A 19,767-nucleotide genomic window follows, 5' to 3' on the forward strand; every position below is an offset into this window, starting at 1 on the left:
AAAAGGATTTTTAAAAACAGTTCCATTTCACAAGCTAATAAATGGTTGATGACTGGCGTGGCTTGGATTTTACAATGGTCCTGTCTTTGCACTAGTGACAACTGAGCAAAACGGAGCAGAATGCAATGCTAACCCAAGTGAACAGCCCACATGGAAAGTCTGTCGTCTGAGATACAGCCCCATCAGTTCTGTACAATTTGGGGGACTCCATTCACTGAAACTGGAATAGTGAAATGTACTTTTCACCTCCCTGCACCAGTGTTGCCCTGTGAACTATTTGCAATAGTTTCTACCAGTTTGCCTGGTGCTGGAGTCAGGCTAACCGACCTGTAATTGCCAGGATCACCTCTGTGGCCCTTTTTAAAAATCAGCATCACCTTAGCTACCTTCCACTCATCTGGCACACAGGCTTGTTTCAGCAATAGGCTATATACCACAGTTAGCAGTTCTGCAACTTCAGATTTGAATTTTGTCAGAACTCGGGGGTGAATCCCATCTGGTCCGGGTGTCTTATCACTGTTTAATTTGTCAATTTGTACCAAAACCTCCTCTGTTGATGCACCAACGTGGGACAGTACTTCAGATTTGCATAAATGTCCATTGCCTATCCCATGGCTATCTCCAGGTGCAAATACCCATTTGGCATGTGAATTGATGGACTTCCAAGCCACCAATTTCCCAGGCAGACTTAAGCAGCAGTTTGTAAACTTGGTCAAGAGGGATGGTCCATGTTGTGTAAGGACAAGCTTTCATGTGCAAGTGGGGAAAACATGCTTAGCCATAACAGGCTGCAAATGCACTGATGGTTTGCAAATCTGTCTCACTGAGGTTCAAGAAAACTTAGCACTAGGCAAATGATCGAGAGAGCCTTGTCTCCCAGTGAGAAACCACGGCTGGAGAGAGGGCTGGTTTTAAGAGTCTGCAAGGAATTAGCCTTGGAGAATATCTCCCTGCATTGAGCACTGGATCATCCCAAACCCAGCTATCCCACCACAACCCTCACAGGACAGTTGTGTCAATGCATTTCGCTTTTTAGTTTTGCTGTTATTTCTTTTCTCATCTCTCCGTCCTTTACCCAGGGTCTGGCGATACCCGCTGTCCGTTGTATCAGCTGCACACCCTCACAACCCATTGGCAGCTAAGCATAAAGAGAAGATGAAGGACGTCCAGTTGAATAAAGTTCAATCCACATAAAACAACCTGGTTCCATTGAGCAGGAACATGCACACTTGTGAGGATGACGATCCACAGATGTCGAAGTGCTTTACAAAGGCGAGTCAGTATCACAGCTACTCTCACTGGACACATCGGAAATCCGAGGCACAGAGAGAAGAAATGATATGCCCAAAGTCCCACAGCAGGTCAGTGGCAAGGATACAACGCAGGACTCCACAGGCTCAACCACCCTCCTCTCAGATGCACCTTTGTGAACTTTTCTTCTCACCTCTAGAGTGAATGAAGGACCCCAGCTAAGCCAAAGGGTCTCTTCCACCTGAATGAGGAGAAGACAGGCTTTTCTTCTCATAGAAATGGGGGAGGGTATTGCTTGCTCTCCACTTTTATGCCTCTGGTTTCTCCCAGGCCTGGGTTACTCTGTGGTAGGGCATTATTTTATCAATGTTTTCCAAGCCCAGGCCAGGGCACATGGGCTGAACATTTCTGGAGAAGAGAGAGGCAGCGTTTTGAGTGTGATGGGAGGATACACAGTTGGAGGAGGTTGCCTTCGCAAAGACTCTGTTGCACATCCTGAAGCTGGTGGGGATGCGAGAGTGCTCAGAGTAAGTCTCCTTATGCTTTGTCTCCTGGGAACACAGCTGGAAGTTAAAGGCCGCCTGGAAGCTCCTCCTGAAGTTCTCGTTGAAGTAGCCGTAGATGACTGGGTTGATGCTGCTATTAGAGAAAGCTAGCCAGTGGGCAAAGGGGAAGAAATAGCCTGTCAGCAAATCCAGATGGTCATCAGTCAAGTTGGTGTAATCCACCAGCAGCATCAGCGTCCACAAGGGCAGCCAGGAGACCACAAAGAGGAGTGCAACCAAGATCAGCATCTTAATGACCCTGATCCTCTTTCTGGATGTGCTACCGACTCTGCTGGCACAGGTGGGATGTTCGGGGATGGGCACCGTGGAGCTGCAGAGTTTCAGGCAGATTCTTCCATACATGAAGACAATGAGCACCAGGGGGACGAGGTAGATGTGGGTGAAGAGGATGGTGGTGTACAGTTTCCGCATGCTGCTGTCAGACCAGGCCTCGTAGCAGGTGTAGAGGGGGTAGGTGGTGCTGTGCCCATCGTTTAGCACCAGGAAGTGATCCTCCATGTGGGCGACGGTCAGCAGGATGGCAGAAGGGCACATGATGGCTATGGCTAGAACCCACATGACGACGATAATTATCACAGCCTTGAGAAGACTGAGCCGCTCTCTGAAGGGCAGGATGATGCAGTGGAACCTGGGGAGGAGCACAAGATATTAAAGAGAGCCTATGGCCTGGCCCTAGCAAAGAGAGACTCTCTGCATGGCACATGGTGCCACATTAGCAGTGAGCGGAGGGGCCTGAGCCAAACCCTACCGATGTGAGGGTGGGGGCAGCTGGCAGGGCCTTTGCCCTTAGGGCCACAGCCCATTCGACCTGACTTCACCTGCCCAGGTACATACTGTCCCAAGTTTGTCAGCCTTCAGGGCATTCAGCAAGGCTCCTCAGCTTTCCTCCCTGGTCCATGAGGAGATGATGCTGGTGTTGGGTAGGGATGGGTCCAGGGACCTGGGACTCTGGTGGGAATGTCAATTCGTCAGCTAGATCTGTGGTGTTTATTTGATTTGATCCGGGTATCTGATGGGTCTGTTTATATCAGTGCATTTTTATGCTTATTCTTTATTGTTTATTTTAACACAGCTAATAATGATAACAAAGATATCAAAGACACAAAAGGCATCTAACGTGGAGCCATTATCAGATTAGAAAGCAAGGTAGATAAGACCAGACTTCTTCATTATTAAGGGCAAAAAATACGATAAATATACTTATTTATAAAAATACTATAACTATAACAAATACAATTATTAACTGATTAAAGCACTTTGCCTGTACAATTTGGTAATAATGGTCATTTTGGAATTCAGCCCCAGTATGGGATCCTTTGTAAAGGAAAATCATAAACTAATCTCCAGAATTATTCCCTTTTAGGAAAGAAAATGCCAAGCAGAAGAGAAAGCAAAGTGTTGAGAGTGAAAAGAGGACCAAAGAAAAGTGAAAAAGGTAAGTTAAAGAGAACGGGAGAGGAATGATAGGACAGAGAGGAATGCAGGGAAAAGGAGAAAGAAGGTGCAGCAGGTCTGAGGAGCTGGGAGGGGCCTAAGGTCTCGGGGGCCACCATGAACAAGGTTACCCAGCGGGGAATTGATCGTTCCAGTACTTCCAAAAAAATGGGAATCCGATATCTACCAACTTATAGTGGTTGTTTCTACTGCAAAATGTGATTTGTTCCATTGCTTCCAGGCTCACTAGAGTACCAGTCTCCAGTAGCTGGACTCACTTGGGACTTCTACTATTGCAGAATTAGATGTTTGGCTCTGGTCAGAGCTCTACCCAACCAAAGCTTTCCAGTGGATTTCAGTTTCCAAAATGGATTGGTCAGGCCTAGGATGGTATGGCCAGCCTACAGTTCCACCTTGGTGGAGAGAAAGAAATCAGCCTGAATATCTCGATGGCTCCCAGGGCAATCCTATAACATGTGCTGGTTATAAAAACAATTTGGTTTAGAGGAGACATGAAGGCAGCTATAAAAAATAATAATATATAACAAATGAACGAAAGGGGAAGATGATAGTAATGAATATAAATCATAAGTTAGGAATTGAAGAAAATTGATAAGGGAAGCAAAGGGACACAAGGAAAAATCTATGGACAAAAGAAATCCTGACAATGATATTGGTCCATTACTAGATGGAAATGGTAGAATTATCAATAATAATGCAGAAAAGGCAGAAGTGTTCAATAAATATTTCTGTTCTGTATTTGGGATAAAAACAGATGATATAGTCTCATCATATGGTGTTGATAACACTCCTTCCATTCCACTAGTATCTCTGGAGGATGTTAAACAGAAGCTACTAAAGTCAGACATGTTTAAATCAACAGGTCCAGTTAACTTGCATCCAGAAGTTTTTTAAAGAGCTGGCCGAGGAGCTTGCTGGAGTGGTAATGCTGATTTTCAATAAGTCTTGGAGCACTGGGAAAGTTCCAGAAAACTGCAAGAAAGCTAATGGTGTGCCAGTATTTAAACAGGGTAAACGGGATGACCAGGCCTGTCAACCTGACATTGATCAAAGGCAAGGTAATGGAGCAGCTGATATAGGACTCACTGAATAAAGAATTAAAGGAGGGTGATGTAATTAATGCAAATCAACAAGGGTTTATGGAAAATACATCCTGTCAAACTAACTTGATATATTTTTTTTATGAGATCACAAGTTTGACTTGAAGGGTTAAAATCCATGTGCATGTTATATAACAACCTGGTATATGGATTGTGCCAGCTCTTTCTCAGACCCAAAGTCCAGAGTTTGGCCTGGAGACCAGAAGCCGTGCAAATAGTGATTAGCTAAGAGAAAGCTGGGGTAAACAAAATAACATTGCCTTTGCTAAGATCTGCTTGGTCAGTATGCCAGATGTTGAAGCAATAACTGAATAATTATGTTTCATCCAATGTTTCAATTTGAACAAAGGATCCCTGTTCCTATTGTGTTTCTCCTGAAGGGAAAACAGTCTTCCCACAGATGCAACCTTGAGTTTATGAAATATTGGCACGTGTCACTATAATGATACGGCATCCTTCCACCTCCCTTCCAAAGGACCAATGCCCTGCCTTAAGACATAAAGAAGACAATCTCTATTTTCATATGCTTTCTCTGTTTCTTTGCTTTATCCCCTAGACATGTACCTGTCGGACAATCAAAGGAGTTACTCCATTCCTATGGACCCCAAATCAGAATTCAACATATATATTTTATACTAATAACATTTTATCAAAGTATTAATCAAATGTTAATTTGCTAACTTGAGACCATGGGCGGAGACATTGTGTAACCTTTTAACCATTGGCTATTGTGCTATCTTGTCTTGCTGCAAAACCTATCCCGGGGTGTGGAACTGCCTACCCCGTCACTTTCCCCCGCCCATGGAAAATCTATATATTTCATTGTAATCAATTGATTGACAGTGTCTCTGAGCCTAATAAGCCAGGTGACACTCCGCCAGCGCTGTGTGTAATAAACCCCTATGCTTTGACCTCTACACGGTGTGGATTTATGTCCTTCAGACTGATAAAGGTAATAGTGTTGACATAATATACTTAGACATCTGTAAGGCGTTTGATTTGGTACCACACGACATTTTGATTAAAAAACTAGAATGACATAAAATTAACATGGCACATATCAAATGGATTAAATATTGGCTAACTGATAGGTCTCAAAATGTAGGTGTAAATGGGGAATTGTCTTCAAGTGGGTCTGTTTCCAGTGGAGTCCTGCAGGGATCTGTTCTTGGCCCTACACTATTTAACATTTTTATCAATGACCTGCAAGAAAACATAAAATGATCACTGATAAAATTTGCAGATGAAGCAAAAATTTGAGGTGTGATAAATAATGAAGAGGACAAGTCACTGATTCAGAGGGCTCTAGATCACTTGGTGATATGGGCACAAGCAAAATATATGCATTGTAATAAAGCTAAATGTAATAGTATACATCTAGGAACGAAGCATGTAGTCCAGACTTACAGGTGGGGCACTCTAACCTGGAAGCAGTGACTCTGAAAATGATTTGGGGAACAGATGGACAATCAGCGGAACATGAGCTCCCAGTGTGACGCTGTGGCCAAAAGAGCTAATGCAATCCTGGGATGCAGAAACAGAGGAATTGCAAGTAGGAATTGAGAGATTATTTTACCTGTGTTTGGCACTGGTGCAATTGTTACTGGAATCCTGTGTCCAGTTCTGGTACCCAGAGTTCAGGAAGGATATTGATAAATTGGAGAGGGGACAGAAAAGAGCCTTGAGAATGATTAAAGGATTAGAAAACCTGCCTTATTCTGAAAGACACAAAGAACTCAATCTATTTAGTTTAGCAAAGAGAAGGTTAAGGGGTGAGTTGATCACCTTGACTTTACATTCCTATACCTTGACTTTAGCAAAGTTTTTGATATGGTCTCCCACAGTATTCTTGCCAGCAAGTTAAAAAAGTATGGATTGGATGAATGCAGGGCCAGCTCCAGGGTTTTGGCCGCCCCAAGCAGCCAAATAAATAAATAAATAAATAAAGCCGCAATCACGATCTGCAGCGGCAATTCGGCGGAAGGTCCTTCGCTCCGAGCGGTAGTGAGGGACCGTCCGCCGAATTGCCGCCGAATAGCTGGACCTGCCGCCCCTCTCCGGAGTGGCCGCCCCAAGCACCTGCTTGCCAAGCTGGTGCCTGGAGCCAGCCCTGGATGAATGGACTAGAAGGTAGATAGAAAGCTGGCTAGATAGTCGGGCTCAACTGGTAGTGCTCAATGGCTCTATGTCTAGTTGGTAGCTGGTATCAAGCGGAGTGCCCCAGGGGTCAGTCCTGGGGCCAGTTTTGTTCAACATCTTCATTAATGATCTAGATGATGGGATGGATTGCACCCTCAGCAAGTTTGCGGATGACACTAAGCTTGGGCAAGAGGTAGATACACTGGAGGGTAGGGATAGGGTCCAGAGTGACCTAGTCAAATTGGAGGATTGGGCCAAAAGAAATCTGATGAGATTCAACAAGGACAAGTGCAGAGTCCTGCACTTATGACGGAAGAATCCCATGCAGCGCTACAGGCTGGGGACTGACTAGCTAAGGGGCAGTTCTGCAGAAAAGGACCTGGGGATTACAGTGGACAAGAAGCTGGATATGAGTCAGCAGTGTGCCCTTGTTGCCAAGAAGGCTAATGGCACATTGGGCTGCATTAGTTGGAGCATTGCCAGCAGATCGAGGGACGTGATCATTCCCCTCTATTCGGCACTGGTGAGGCCACATCTGGAGTAGTGTGTCCAGTTTTGGGCCCCCCACTACAGAAAAGATGAGGAGAAAATTGGAGAGAGTCTAGTGGAGGGCAAAAAAATGATTAGGGAGCTGGAACACATGACTTATGAGGAGAGGCTGAGGGAACTGGGCTTGTTTAGTCTGCAGAAGAGAAGAATGAGGGGGGATTTGATAGCTGCTTTCAACTACCTGAAGGGGGTTCCAAAGAGGATGGATCTAGACTGCTCTCAGTGGTACCAGATGACAGAACAAGGAGTAATGGTCTCAAGTTGGGGGAGGTCTAGGTTGGATATTAGGAAACACTGTTTCACTAGGAGGGTGGTGAAGCACTGGAATGGGTTACCTAGGGAGGTGGTGGAATCTCCATCCTTAGAGGTTTTTAAGGCCCAGCTTGACAAAGCCCTGGCTGGGATGATTTAGTTGGGGTTGGTCCTGCTTTGAGCAGGGGGTTGGACTAGATGACCTCCTGAGGTCCCTTCCAACCCTGATATTCTGTGATTCTACGATCACAGTCTGTAAGTATCTACATGGGAAACAAATACTTAACAATATACTTATAGACAGCGATCAAGTCACCTCTGGACCTTCTTGTCAATAAGCTACATTGAGTTCCTTCATCTTCACCTCAGATCAAAACTTCTCAGCTCTATAACGGGCCGGATCAAAATGACAAGATTACGGGAAGCTCACCTGTCCATGGCGATGGCCACGAGCGTGAAAATGGAGGCCGAGACAGACGATCCTTGGACAAGGCCACTCATGGTGCAGACGACCTGGTTGAAGGGCCAGCCTGCAGAGACACATGGAGCCAGCGTGAACGAGCAGGAGGAGTAAAAACTCGCACTTTCCCCCCTCACGCTCCTAGGGCGTGGACTTCGGCTCTCGCAGACAAGCCAAAGGCTTTACCCGACCCTCACCCTCGCCACGTGGGCCCGGTTTAACACGGCCGGGCAAGTGAGCGTCGTCCCTGGCCTCGGCGGCAGGGCAACCTCTACGCCATTCTCAGGGTCCTTTGTCCTAGCACCAGCGCTGCAGAAGCAGCTCTTTCACTTTGGCCCATGGCTAGAGCCCGCTACTGCCCTGCCGAGATGGTGGGAGCTGGATCTACATGCTGGGGTGTCAGGTCACCATTCCTAGCCTCGGGAACGCAGCCCCCCTGGGCTACAGAGCTGGGCGTAATGAATGAGCGAGAGACTCAGGGTGGGGAGCCAGCCATGCTCATGTGCTCAAATTAACCGCAGAGGCACTTGCCAAGGGCCCAGGCCTAAGGGCCTCAATCCCGCGAAGCCCATGGAAGTTTGCCTGAGCAAGGATTGAGCAAAAGTAGAGTCAAACATGGAGCAAGGCCTCAGGGCTGAGATTCAGCCTAGCCATGAAAGCTGCACCCAGGGCAAGGCCTGGCTGGGAATCTCCTGGGGGGGCAGCCATCCAGTTCAGGAATTGGACTGGTTTCCTGTGGCTGTTGAAGAGAACAAGACACAGCTGCATAAACTACCCAGCCACCGGGGAGCTGCTTTTAGCAGCGTAACCACGCTCTAACCACTAGGGAGCACTTCACCCTGCAGCAGCAGTGGGATAGGTGAATGGGAACTCACAGAATAGCCAGCAAGACGGCATGGCTAGTGCCGTCGGTGCCTAGCACATCGGCATGCCCAGGTGAAGGCAATGGGATGGCGAAGCCATGCCAATGTCCCTATGCCTATAGCAAATCTGTCTTGTGCTGCGCTCAGGCCTGTAGGTGCTGCAGCACCTTGCATTGAGGATTCCAAAGTGCTTTACCCACATTTGTTCATTAAGCCTCAAACCATCCCTCTGGAGGAGGTATTATCATCCCTATTTCACAGCAGAGGAAAGCGGCACGGAGGGTGAAGTGCCCAGTGACACACCCAAGTTGGTGGCAGTGCCAGGAATAGAACTCGGGAGCCCTGGCTCCTAGCCCTGCCCTCTGAACTCTAGCCTCCATCGTCTTCAATAGCATCCGACTCTAACCCCATGACCCCACTAGCAGGCAGCAGTGCACATTCTGAAACCACCTGATGCGTGGTGGCAGTTTGCAGTTGAAGACACTGCCCTGAGTAAGTGCAGCTACCTCTGCCTGGCTGGCTGGCTCTTCAGATGGGATGCAAACAGAACCAAAGTTGGACTCAAGTTCCTCTTTCTACTGAGAACAAGTGCTGGTCGGCAGCGCGTAGTCCATTGCTGCCTTTGTGCCTGGCCTGCCTCGCTCTTGTCCTTTCCTGTTAAAACACATCGCCAGTTCATACCCCAGAGTCTCACATTCCTGGACTCAGACGAACCCTGGCAGTTAAAGCATGAGGTCTAAGATCACTTCTAGCAGCCTTCACCTTCATAGGAGCACGGACAAACATCTCCATCCAAAAGAGAAGCTTGAATAGCTGTGCCTCCTGAAATCCCCTTTACTCTGCCCCTCCCATCCTGCTCTGGGAGGTACGTGCACCACCCACCCCCATGCCCTACTTAGGCTTTCATGGCTTAGCTGAATCTCGGCCCTGAGGCCTTGCTCCATGTATGACTCTACTTTTGCTCAGTCCTTGCTCAGGCAAACTTCCATGGGCTTCGCAGGATTGAGGCCTTTAAGCCTGGGCCCTGTAGCTTCCATCCTAAAATCACTACAGACAGTTATGAACTGAGCTAAGGGGGGAGGCTAGACAGTGCAGCAGCACTGCGCTGCCCCCAAGGGAACATGGCTAGTGCTGCCCCCACCTCTCCCCTCTCCCACACCTGCGAGAGTCGGCAACAAACGCTTGGGGAATGCAAGCTGTTTCTTCTGAGAGTCGGTGTAAGGAGAACTCCCCACCACTCTCCTGGAATCAGTCACCCAGTCACGCATGCTTGGGGATTGGTCCTGCTTCGAGCAGGGGGTTGGACTAGATACCTCCTGAGGTCCCTTCCAACCCTGATATTCTACAATTCTATGATCAGTCCATCAAGGTCTCCATCTGGCCCTGATCCCTGCGGCGTCTGGGTCCACCCTGTGCAGGCAGATTGTTCCAGAGCACATCAGCTGCTTCATGCCACGCCCAGTGTGCCCCAGCAAGGGGCAGGGCCAGGATTTGGCCCTTTGTGAGGTGAAGTGGGACAGCCACCAGAGGGTTGGGATCCATGGCTCCAGCCTCACCTTTCCCCTGTCCCTTCCCATGGGAAAGGCAAAGCTCTGGCCTCAGTCGCTTGCTTGGAGTCCCATTTATTCTGATGGGTCTGCGGGCAGGACTGGGCCCCTGCGGTCCAAGGTACGTCCAGGAGAACTAATTGACTTTTGAGGGCTGTTTAAATTCCATTTCATTAAAAGTTCAGAAGAGTCCAGCCAGAGGAACAAGCGCGATCACCTGGGCAGCAAACTCACCCCTCGTAGGCTGCAGGCCAGCTCAGTGATGCAGTCCACTCGGACAGTGTGTTAATCACCACGTAGAAATGGGCCCTGGACCCCAGGGCCAGATGCTGAAGATTTATAGTACGTGCCACATCATCCAGAACGTGTTAGTGATGATGGGAGCCAGCACCGAATAGCAGGAGTGCTCGTCAAACTGCGCTCCCCTCAGTCCAGCCAGGGCTCAGAGCACACGCCTCCAGCAGGCTTATCCCACAGGAACAGGTCTCAGCCCCATAGAGCCAATGGATTCGAGGGGGTGGCATCCTGCTCTAGGAGGTACGTGCACCACCCACCCCCATGTCAAAAGATTGGCAATGCCTCCACCCACTAGCCTGGCCATCTCCCTTCCAATGAGTCTGCAGCATCAGGCAGCCTGTCCCCAGCTAGGTACGCACTGCCAAGCAACCCTGAAACAAGCCTCACCTGCCGGAAGGCATCATCCCCTGTTTACAGGAGACAGGGAGGTCATCTGAAGCTTTGAGTCTTCATAGATCGGTAGCCATCAAAGCCACAAGGGAGCAGCAGATCACCCAGTCTGCCCTGCTGCATATCACAGACCACAGAACTTCACCCAGGGGTTCCTGCATCAAGCCCAAACACTTGTGCTCGAACCAGGGCCTATCCTTTATACAGCATCCAGCCTTGACTGAAGGACTTTAAGGGATGGAGAATCCCCCTGGGTAATTACACCTATGGTTACAAAACGGAGCCGGATTTCTGATTTGTCTAGCGTCACCTGCCAGCAATTGGATCTCATTCTGTGGTTGTCAACTGGAGTGAAGCGCATTCTGCTAGCAGATATTGTCTCTTACTTATCGGCCGGGGTCAGGCAGCACTTCTTGGCTCTCTCTTCCTGGACAAAGACCCTAAATTGTGCCCTGGAGCTGGAAGAGGCAAAGACTACTAGGTCATGATCCGAGCAGGACTTTAAAGAAGGGGATGGCTGTTGAGACCTGTGAGATTCCTGCCTCTCTGCGCCACCAACCCACGCCCTCCCCAGCTGGTGGACCCCCAAGGCGAAGGCTGACCATGGGGGGGGCTCTCACCTGTGATCAGGTTGTCCAGGAGGGTGGTTGGCACACAGAAGATGCCCACCAGCAGGTCACTGATGGCAAGGTTCAGGATGAAGAGGTTGGTGACCGTGTGCATGCGCTGGTTCCTCACCACCACCAGGCACACCAGGGAGTTCCCAGCCATGCACAAGAGGAAGATGCAGAGGTAAGCAACAATGAAGACAGCTGCCACTGCTGGAGAGTGCTGGTAGTACGGGAGGAAGGTGCCATTGAGGTGCCTGCCATCCATCCATCTCAGGGTCTCGTTAGCAGAGGTTTCCTTCTGGAGAGACTCGTGGACAGCCATGATCTCAGCACGCTGACCTACAGCGCAACAAGCAAAGTTTCAGCATGCCACCCAGGTGCCTGGGTCTGCTAGCTCTCAGCACCGGGGGTGGGAGGGATAGCTCAGTGGTTTGAGTATTGGCCTGCTAAACTCAGGGTTGTGAGTTCAATCCTTGAGGGGGCCATTTAGGGATCTGGGGCAAAAATCTGTCTGGGGATTGGTCCTGCTTTGAGCAGGGGGTTGGACTAGATGACCTCCTGAGGTCCCTTCCAACCCTGATATTCTATGATTCTATGAGGGGGTTTACCAGTCGTGCAGTGACTGTTATAGATCACACTGGGCTAGCACGTCAGAGCCCAGAGCAGGGATCAGGTGCTGTCCACACAGGTGACAGTTCCAGCCTTAGAGAGCTTACAGGGGCAGGGAACAAGGAGTATAATATGACTCAGCGGCCTGATCTCTGCTACAAACATAGGTTGACCGAGTCAATTTGCATTGCCTGAGTTGTGCATGGGCCTACACCAAAATGGGCCTCCCAGCGACATAAGCGCTCCATAACAGCAACCCAGTACCCACATCCCTGAGCCACACAGAGCCACAGTTGGGCATCTTAGGTTGATGCAGTGTGAGGTAGGCATTGCATGACCTGTATCAACTCTAACAGTCCTCCAGCAGCTGTCCCACAATTCCTCTGGTCCCATGACAATGGCCGCTCTGGTCACAATTTGGAACTCGACCGTTTGCAGGGGTGACTGAGAGCGAAAGCCCGCCGTCTGTGGTATATCCCTCGTCCACATGCACATGTGCTGCATATCCTCATCGCGAGTGGGTACGTCAGAGTGGGTAAGCGATGCAGGACAGGGAGATATCCCAGTGTGCCTCCTGCCTGGGGGAACATTTTCTCAGTGCTTTGTGGGATGCTACTGGTTTGCCCAGGGATTTCTGGGAGCTAGGAGTCAAATTCCCACCATGATACTTTCTCCATCCCATAATGCTTATACCATCCTATAGTTTTCATGCTGTTTTTTAAAATCCCCACAGTCCCATACAATGCTTTCCAGACTCCACCATCTCTCTGAAAGAAACCTGGATTCTGCACAACTCAGCATGATTCTCATGAGCGTTGCTAATACAGGACACGTGATTCTCCTGTATTTGCAGAATCTGGACGCGTTGTACAACTACAATGTGGGGTACGATGAGTAAGAGTAAGAAATGTTCAGGCACGATAACTGGAGGCTGATGGACGGAGTGGAAAAAAAAGCCAGGTCGCTGCTGGCATTCACAGAGCAGCTCCACACGGCGGATTGCATCTTCTGGGCCTGAGAAATGAGCACCGATTGGTAGGAATGCATTGTAATGTAGGTTCCGGACAACGAGCAGAGGCTGCAGAACTTTTGGATGCAAAAGGTAGGGTGACCAGATGTCCTGATTTTATAGGGACAGTCCTCATTTTTGGGTCTTTTTCTTATATAGGCTCCTATTACCCTTCACCCCCTGCAGTGGGGGAGGTTTAGGTTGGATATTAAGAAAAAACTATTTCACTAGGAGGGTGGTGAAGCACTGGAATGCGTTACCTCGGGAGGTGGTGGAATCTCCTTCCTTAGAGGTTTTTAAGGTCAGGCTTGACAAAGCCCTGGCTGGGATGATTTAGTTGGTGTTGGTCCTGCTTTGAGCAGGGGGTTGGACTAGATGACCTCCTGAGGGCCCTTCCAACCCTGATATTCTATGACTCTATGAGGAGGGAGGCAAACATCAAAACCATCCAAAGCGTCTGACCTGCTGAACTGATCATTAACAGGAAAAGGGGTATGGAGAACCAGGAAGCAATATAGACCTTGGGTCAAATTCTGCTCCCAGTTACTCCAGTGCCAGGCCATTGGAATCTGCAGGGCTGCACTGGTGTAACTGAGTGAAGCATTGGCCTCATCAGTGATGTGACTGTTGATAAACAGTAGGTCAGGGGAACTGGCCAAAACGCTTGGCTTCGGTTCTCAAAAACCTTTAGCAATCAGCTGTGGTTGTGTAAACCCCAAACCAGGGGTTGTTTTGGACCCAGATCCCATTGGATCTCAACCCAGGGGTATGGGCAGTGCCAATAACAGATGACATTTTTGGCTCATCTCTAGTTGCCAGTACTTGGATGAATTCACTTGTTACAAACTGGCAGGTCCAGATAACATGGATTTAAGGATGGGAAAGGAATGAATTCAAGCACTGTCAAACTACTAAAACATCATTTTTATTAATAAGGGGGTATCAAAGGGCTAGGGACGAAAGAGAAAATACGGTACAATTGTCAGAAATGAAAACAACCATCCGGGCAGTTACTGCAGTGCACATACAAATTCAATCCAAAATAACAGAATGGCCCAAAAAATAAGTAGCAGAGGAAATACGCAGCCATACCTAGAGGACGCGGGATGAGCACCTGGCTAATAAAAACTGACTATTCCAAAATCGATCAAATTAAACCCACACGAGAATGCAGTCGAGCTAATCTCTCTAGATTTTAATCCAGCGTTTACTAATGTTCCTTGAAATCTTCCTTGAACTTTCACCCAAACAGTCTGCGGGGTAAAGCTGAAGGACCATAATGCCGGGGATTGCTAAGCGGAGACGTATCAAACAGGGAGGTGCCACGGGGAGTAGTGGTAGGTCCAGGTTTGCATCACATTTGCACTACCCAGCTGAGAGTTGGGAGTGTTACAGAAACCTGTGGAGTCCGCGCCACAGCATGGAGGCTCTGGAGAAGTTAGTGCTTTGGGCAGAAAATAACCTGGCATCGTTTTGCTCCGGGACATGAGTGACAATGCATCTGGGAGGGGAATCCTTTGACATGCCCATTGTCAAGGGGCCTGTGCTTGGAGAGCAGTCATGCCAGGAGAAGCCTGTAGGGGGACACCGGAGCGGTTGCTGGGGGATACAGCAGCAAACATGGCCAAGGGTCTGAGTCTGATTCTACCTCTACTGCGGCAATGGCGGTGTGCTTACTCCTGATTGACACCAGCATGAGACCAAGATGTGACCCAGAGCGATTTGGGGCTTTGCATGCTGCGGGAAGGGCAGGGTGGCTGCTCTCGCTGGCTCTGGTGGGACTGGGATGTTGCTTTAGGACCTGGGAGACTGAGTCCCAGCCAGCCGGCTACACAAGGAGGGGATTGGGAGAAGAACAGGTAAAGCAAGTGGGGCTGGAAGGACTGACCCATCACAAGGAAAGGCTTCAAGAACTATGTCTAAGGAGTGGCACGACAAGACATCACCAGTCTGAGTGAGGAATCCGAGACAGAAGCATCAACGAGGGCGCGACAGAGCCCAGCGGGATGGGGTAGGACTGAGAACAGGCCAATGTGTAAAATATCTTCGCATCTCTGCCATCCAGGTGACCCCACATGCAGCATGGCACACATCTGGGCTAGCCCCGTTTCTGCTCCTGCCAATGAATCTCCTCCCCTTCACACGTGGCAGCTCTTCTTCTGGTCCGTTTGGCTTCCTCACACACGTCACTCAACTCTCCAATAGGCTGTGAGTCAGCACAGAAGGAACTTTGATTTTCCTTACCCCCAGGTGAGGCTTTGACAGCTACACTCCCGGCGGCAGAACGATAAACCCTCCTGCTTAAGCAGCAGAGAGTCCTGTGGCACCTTATAGACTAACAGATGTATTGGAGCATAAGCTTTCGTGGGTGAATACCCACTTCATCGGATGCATGCTCCTGCTTAGGACACACTGATGATCAGAGGAGCATGAACTGTCAGGAGTTAGGAGGAAACTTCCCCTAGGCACAACTCACTGCATAGATGTCAACTTGGGGGTTGCACCTTCTTCTGACACACCCTGTGCTCTCCACCACCAGAGACAGAATAATACCAGACTAGATGGTATTATTATTGGTCTGGTCCAATCCAGCAATTTCCTGCTACATTCCCTGCTATTCCCAGCCTCTGTTCCAAACAGCTCTGTCAGTGCATTTCCATTCTGACCTGCAGCTCCCCAAACCACCCATCTTCCTCCATTCTAACCAGCAGCAACCCCAGCTACTCCAGCCCCAGAGCAACAGCCCTATCCTGCCCCCGTTGCTCTGAAGAACCCCACTGCGGTCCCTGAGCACAGTGAGTGCGATGTGAGAACAAGCCTTGTGCGCCGCTAAGAGCTAAAGAGTTAACGCTGCTCCAGGCCGTTCTGTTAAGAAAAGGGCGAAAATCTAACTTGAAGCAGAAACTGCAAAAGTTTGATTTTGTTCTATAAAAATCCATCCTCCCTGGGCACATTTCCTACGCCCCAAACATTAACAGCACCAAGTGTTCACGTCCCCTGTCTCCTGCAGAGCTCTATACTCAGCTTTCCTGCCTTGGCTCAGAGAGGAGGTGGTTTAGGTGTGAATCATCTCATGCAGCAAAAACCAAGGATCAGCTCTTTTGTTTTGAATTAGAAACCAGAGAGGTTAGTTTAGCTGAGGTGCCTGCTGAGAACAGATGATTCACTTATTCAAGATCCGAACCGCAGCATTACCCAGCACATCTCTACTTAGAATTCAGTCTAAGACACTGTAGGAGACAGGCCAAGGGCTGAGATGGCTTTATAACCTTTCAAACTTTTCCAAACCGTCCTTTCCACAGCTGAGCTGAGTTTCAGCTCCTTGTTATTTACCCTTCCTTTAGACAAGGGTTCGTTTTTCATTCCCCCACTCCCAAGAGATCTGTTTCCAAGCTGGAAAAAGAATGCCCCCCTTTTCTATTAATAATAATAGAGGGAAAGTATTATATGTCATCCCCTCCATGAAAACTGCCCACTTGACATGATAAGAAGCATTAACCCAGCCATCGGAGACTAGCGCATCACGGTCATTTCAGAGGGAATCTTGAAAGCTCTGTTTGGAACCGAAAGGAAAACCCAGATATTTTTGCTTCAGCACAAATTGCTTCTGTATTTTTAATCCCCATCCCACTCTGAGCAGTGATTACACCACCGTCTGCAAGGTAAGCTGGTCATTTACAGTACAAATGACCACACTTTTTCAGTGTGGATTTATCCATTAAAACAAAGCTCAAGGTTTCTGGCACCGGCAGAATCGAATTAGGCACCAATTTCCCTGGATTGCAACACTTCTTTGTAAAGTTTTCTCCCTCCACCCTTTTCACTGGCAAAAGGCAATACATTGAGCCCACGCTGTCAAGCAACAGAGCCCTTTCAAAGCGAAACAACAAGAAAATGGTCAAATATTTTCCGCTTCCTTTTTTTGGCAGGGAAACAAACTGCCCATCCCACTCACCTGTTAAAGCAGTGTCATGGTTGCAAGCACAGTCTCCTGATTCTGGGATGTCTGCAGATCTCTCTTGCCCAGATGGGGCGTGAGAGCTAGTCGAATGTTCCCAAAGATACAGAAGGGTTGAGTCTCTGATACACAGTAGATCCTTTCCCCTGGATGGTGTTAACTCCACAGTGTTCCTGAACTGCCTGAGAGGCTGCTGTCTCCATCACATTATAAACCTGGGGGCAGGTGAGACTGTGATGTCAATCAAGCAGAAATACACCCACAGATTGACTCTCACGTCCACACAGTATCCTACCTACACAATCACACCTGCATCAGGAATCTTTCTGTCTCACACACACATACATTCCTGGTCACTCCTCAGCATACACATACTCTGCTCTGGCAGACCGGATGCTACAGTACCATTTCCCTTGCTGTAGAGATGCCACTTTCCCTTGTGCATTCAGTTTTCGGAAGCTTCCATTGTGCTGGGTAGCCCCTGGGTCCTAAGCAGTGTCAGGGAGGGAAGAGGGGGAGCAGAGCCGGTCCAGGAGAGGCAGCTTTGGCAGGGAGCAGGGGGTGCATTGCAGGACAGCTTTGCGTGTGGAAAGACATCCCTGCAACCTGTCTCCCTAACAGCAAGAAACACAGCCCGGGACCAGGAGAGCAGAGGGAGAAGTCCATGGGACCCAGATGTCTTTAGCTGAGGTGTGAAATGAGGCTGTAGAAGAGTTTGGAGGAGAGGACGCAGACACAGTTACTGAGGAGGGGATGAGTTTGGAGTGGGGAGGGGTATGTCTGCCAGGTTAGCATGGTGTGGGCACACTTTGAGATTCAAGGCTGTGATTTCCAAAGGCGCCTAAGGGAGTTACATGCCCAGTGGATTTCAGTGGGATTGGAGTGCCTAATTCCCTTGGGCTCATTGGAAATCCCAGCCCAAAGCAGCAACTTCAGCTTTGCCCAAGGTGAGAAACGCACCTTCCCAGGGCCGCCTGTAGGAGAACCGAGTCCACACACAACAAAACCAGCCACAGCAAAACAAAGACAACAGCAACCAATAGTCTCCACACACAGACCCAGGGGCAGGGCTCCAGCCCACCCCCAGCCCTGCTCCCTCTAATAGGTCAGGGTTAAAGAGCTGCTGCGTTAACCCCTTCGGGTCTGGGCCAGGGAGCACCTTTGTACCCGGTCATGCTCAGACCCCTCAAGAGCGTAGCAGAGGGCAATCTGCGGAATCGACACTCTGTTTTTCCATGACCTGCCCCAGACCCTTGGTGCACCACAAAAGAGAACAGCTGCAGGGATAGATGGGGCACCCGCATCCGAGCCTGGAGTTGTCTTTCATAGCTTGCAGCCATGGTCCTGACAGGGGCAAGGGCTCTCCCAGGAAATGATTCCACTGCCTAACTGCACGTCATGCCTTTTCCGTCACACCAGCGTTCTGTTCCTGGGGGAGACGTTTCCGACTGAAATATGGGACGGGGTGTTCTCCACCCTCTGCCCCCGCGGTAGAACCGCCCCAAGAGACATTCGTTTGTAGTACGGATTCTTTAGTAAAACCCAGGCTCCGCACACGATGTGTTTGACTGGGCCAAATGTGTCTGCAGAAGCTGATGTCCACTGGGCCTTTCAGGGGCCCTTGTTCTTCCGGAGGTTCATTGGGGGGATGTTGTGGTGGAAAACCTGGGGACAAAGTCTCAATAGTACCCTCCTAAGCCCAGGAACGACCTGGCCTGCCATTCAGTGTTAGGGCTTGGGCATGTCAGTAGGGCTTTCACTCGGTCCATACCTTTGGTGATGTCTTCTCCACCAAGCCTGCAAGACTCACCTCATAGAGCATGGCTTACAAATGATCCTGGGTGCCAGTTAGAACAGCAGGTTCCAGATCCCCAAATGAATGCGGGAGGCAACCAAACGGGAGTTACAAAGTATGTTGGAACATGGGGTAGTCAAAGAGTTGCAATGGTGCAGTCCAGTCATTCTAGTTCCCAACCAGACCCCATAGTCATTTTTGTACTGAGTTTAGAAGAGTTAATGCCATGTCAAAAGGGTTATTCGGACGAAGCAGGGAGTGGGAAATGGGGCTGTTCAGCAAGGAAAGCGACATCGTGGAAAGATGGGGTTGGGCCATACAGCAGTGTGGATGGGAAGGAGATTAAAGGTAATCTGGGTATGGCACAAAACCGAAATGAATCCTGTCTCTTGGCTTAATAAAGCTGCTGATATGGAACACGTGCATGAAGACAGGTTGGCGGATGGAAACAGGGAGTGTCTAGAAATTACCACACCGGAGGTTAAAGAAAACTTAACAAGCGGATTGTGCTCAGCTCAGGGGGACAGAGTAATTCCCATCCCAGAATACTGAAAGAACTGGCACAGGATGTGGTTAGTCTGGTCACGAGGATTTAGGGGTAGTACCATCTGACTGGAGAACAGCCAACGTCAGACATAGATTTAAGGAAGGGCGACAAGTGCAATTACACACCTGTTAATGTAACCTCAAGGCTTTAGAAGAACTCGTGATGGACAGAATAATTCAATTCCTGGCTGTCACGCCGTGTGGACACAAAGGAATTGTGTGACACTTTGCAGTGTTATTATTAATACCAATATTATAAAACTGCAATGACTGGTGCTAGCTATGCTGGGTAAGGTGTCAGGGAAAATGTTAGGATTTATCAAGTCTGGTAATCTTGTATATATGTTTGTATCACCTTTGTATTGTTATA

General features: G+C 49.0%; 1 protein-coding gene across 1 annotated transcript; it reads right to left on the reverse strand.

The window, feature by feature from the left end:
* Window positions 1–1,559: 1,559 nt before the first annotated feature.
* LOC128831286 (neuropeptide FF receptor 1-like) lies at window positions 1,560–18,871 on the reverse strand. Its single transcript, XM_054017604.1, has 5 exons — window positions 18,867–18,871; window positions 17,054–17,202; window positions 11,490–11,819; window positions 7,743–7,842; window positions 1,560–2,445 (listed from the first exon to the last, which is right to left on the reverse strand). Exons 1-5 carry the CDS (start codon window positions 18,869–18,871, stop codon window positions 1,560–1,562), a joined length of 1,470 nt encoding a protein of 489 aa, XP_053873579.1.
* Window positions 18,872–19,767: the final 896 nt, after the last annotated feature.

This window comes from Malaclemys terrapin, chromosome 2 (assembly GCF_027887155.1).
Source record: "Malaclemys terrapin pileata isolate rMalTer1 chromosome 2, rMalTer1.hap1, whole genome shotgun sequence".
NCBI classification, from domain to species: domain Eukaryota; kingdom Metazoa; phylum Chordata; order Testudines; family Emydidae; genus Malaclemys; species Malaclemys terrapin.

Bases quoted from the DNA above. Each gene is read 5' to 3' on its own strand.
- LOC128831286 (XM_054017604.1), bottom strand. The intron at 7,843-11,489 runs GTGAGAGCCCCC...GTGTCTCTGCAG, and splicing joins CCTGGACAACCTGATCACAG to GCTGGCCCTTCAACCAGGTC. The intron at 2,446-7,742 runs GTGAGCTTCCCG...GCTCCTCCCCAG, and splicing joins GTGGCCATCGCCATGGACAG to GTTCCACTGCATCATCCTGC.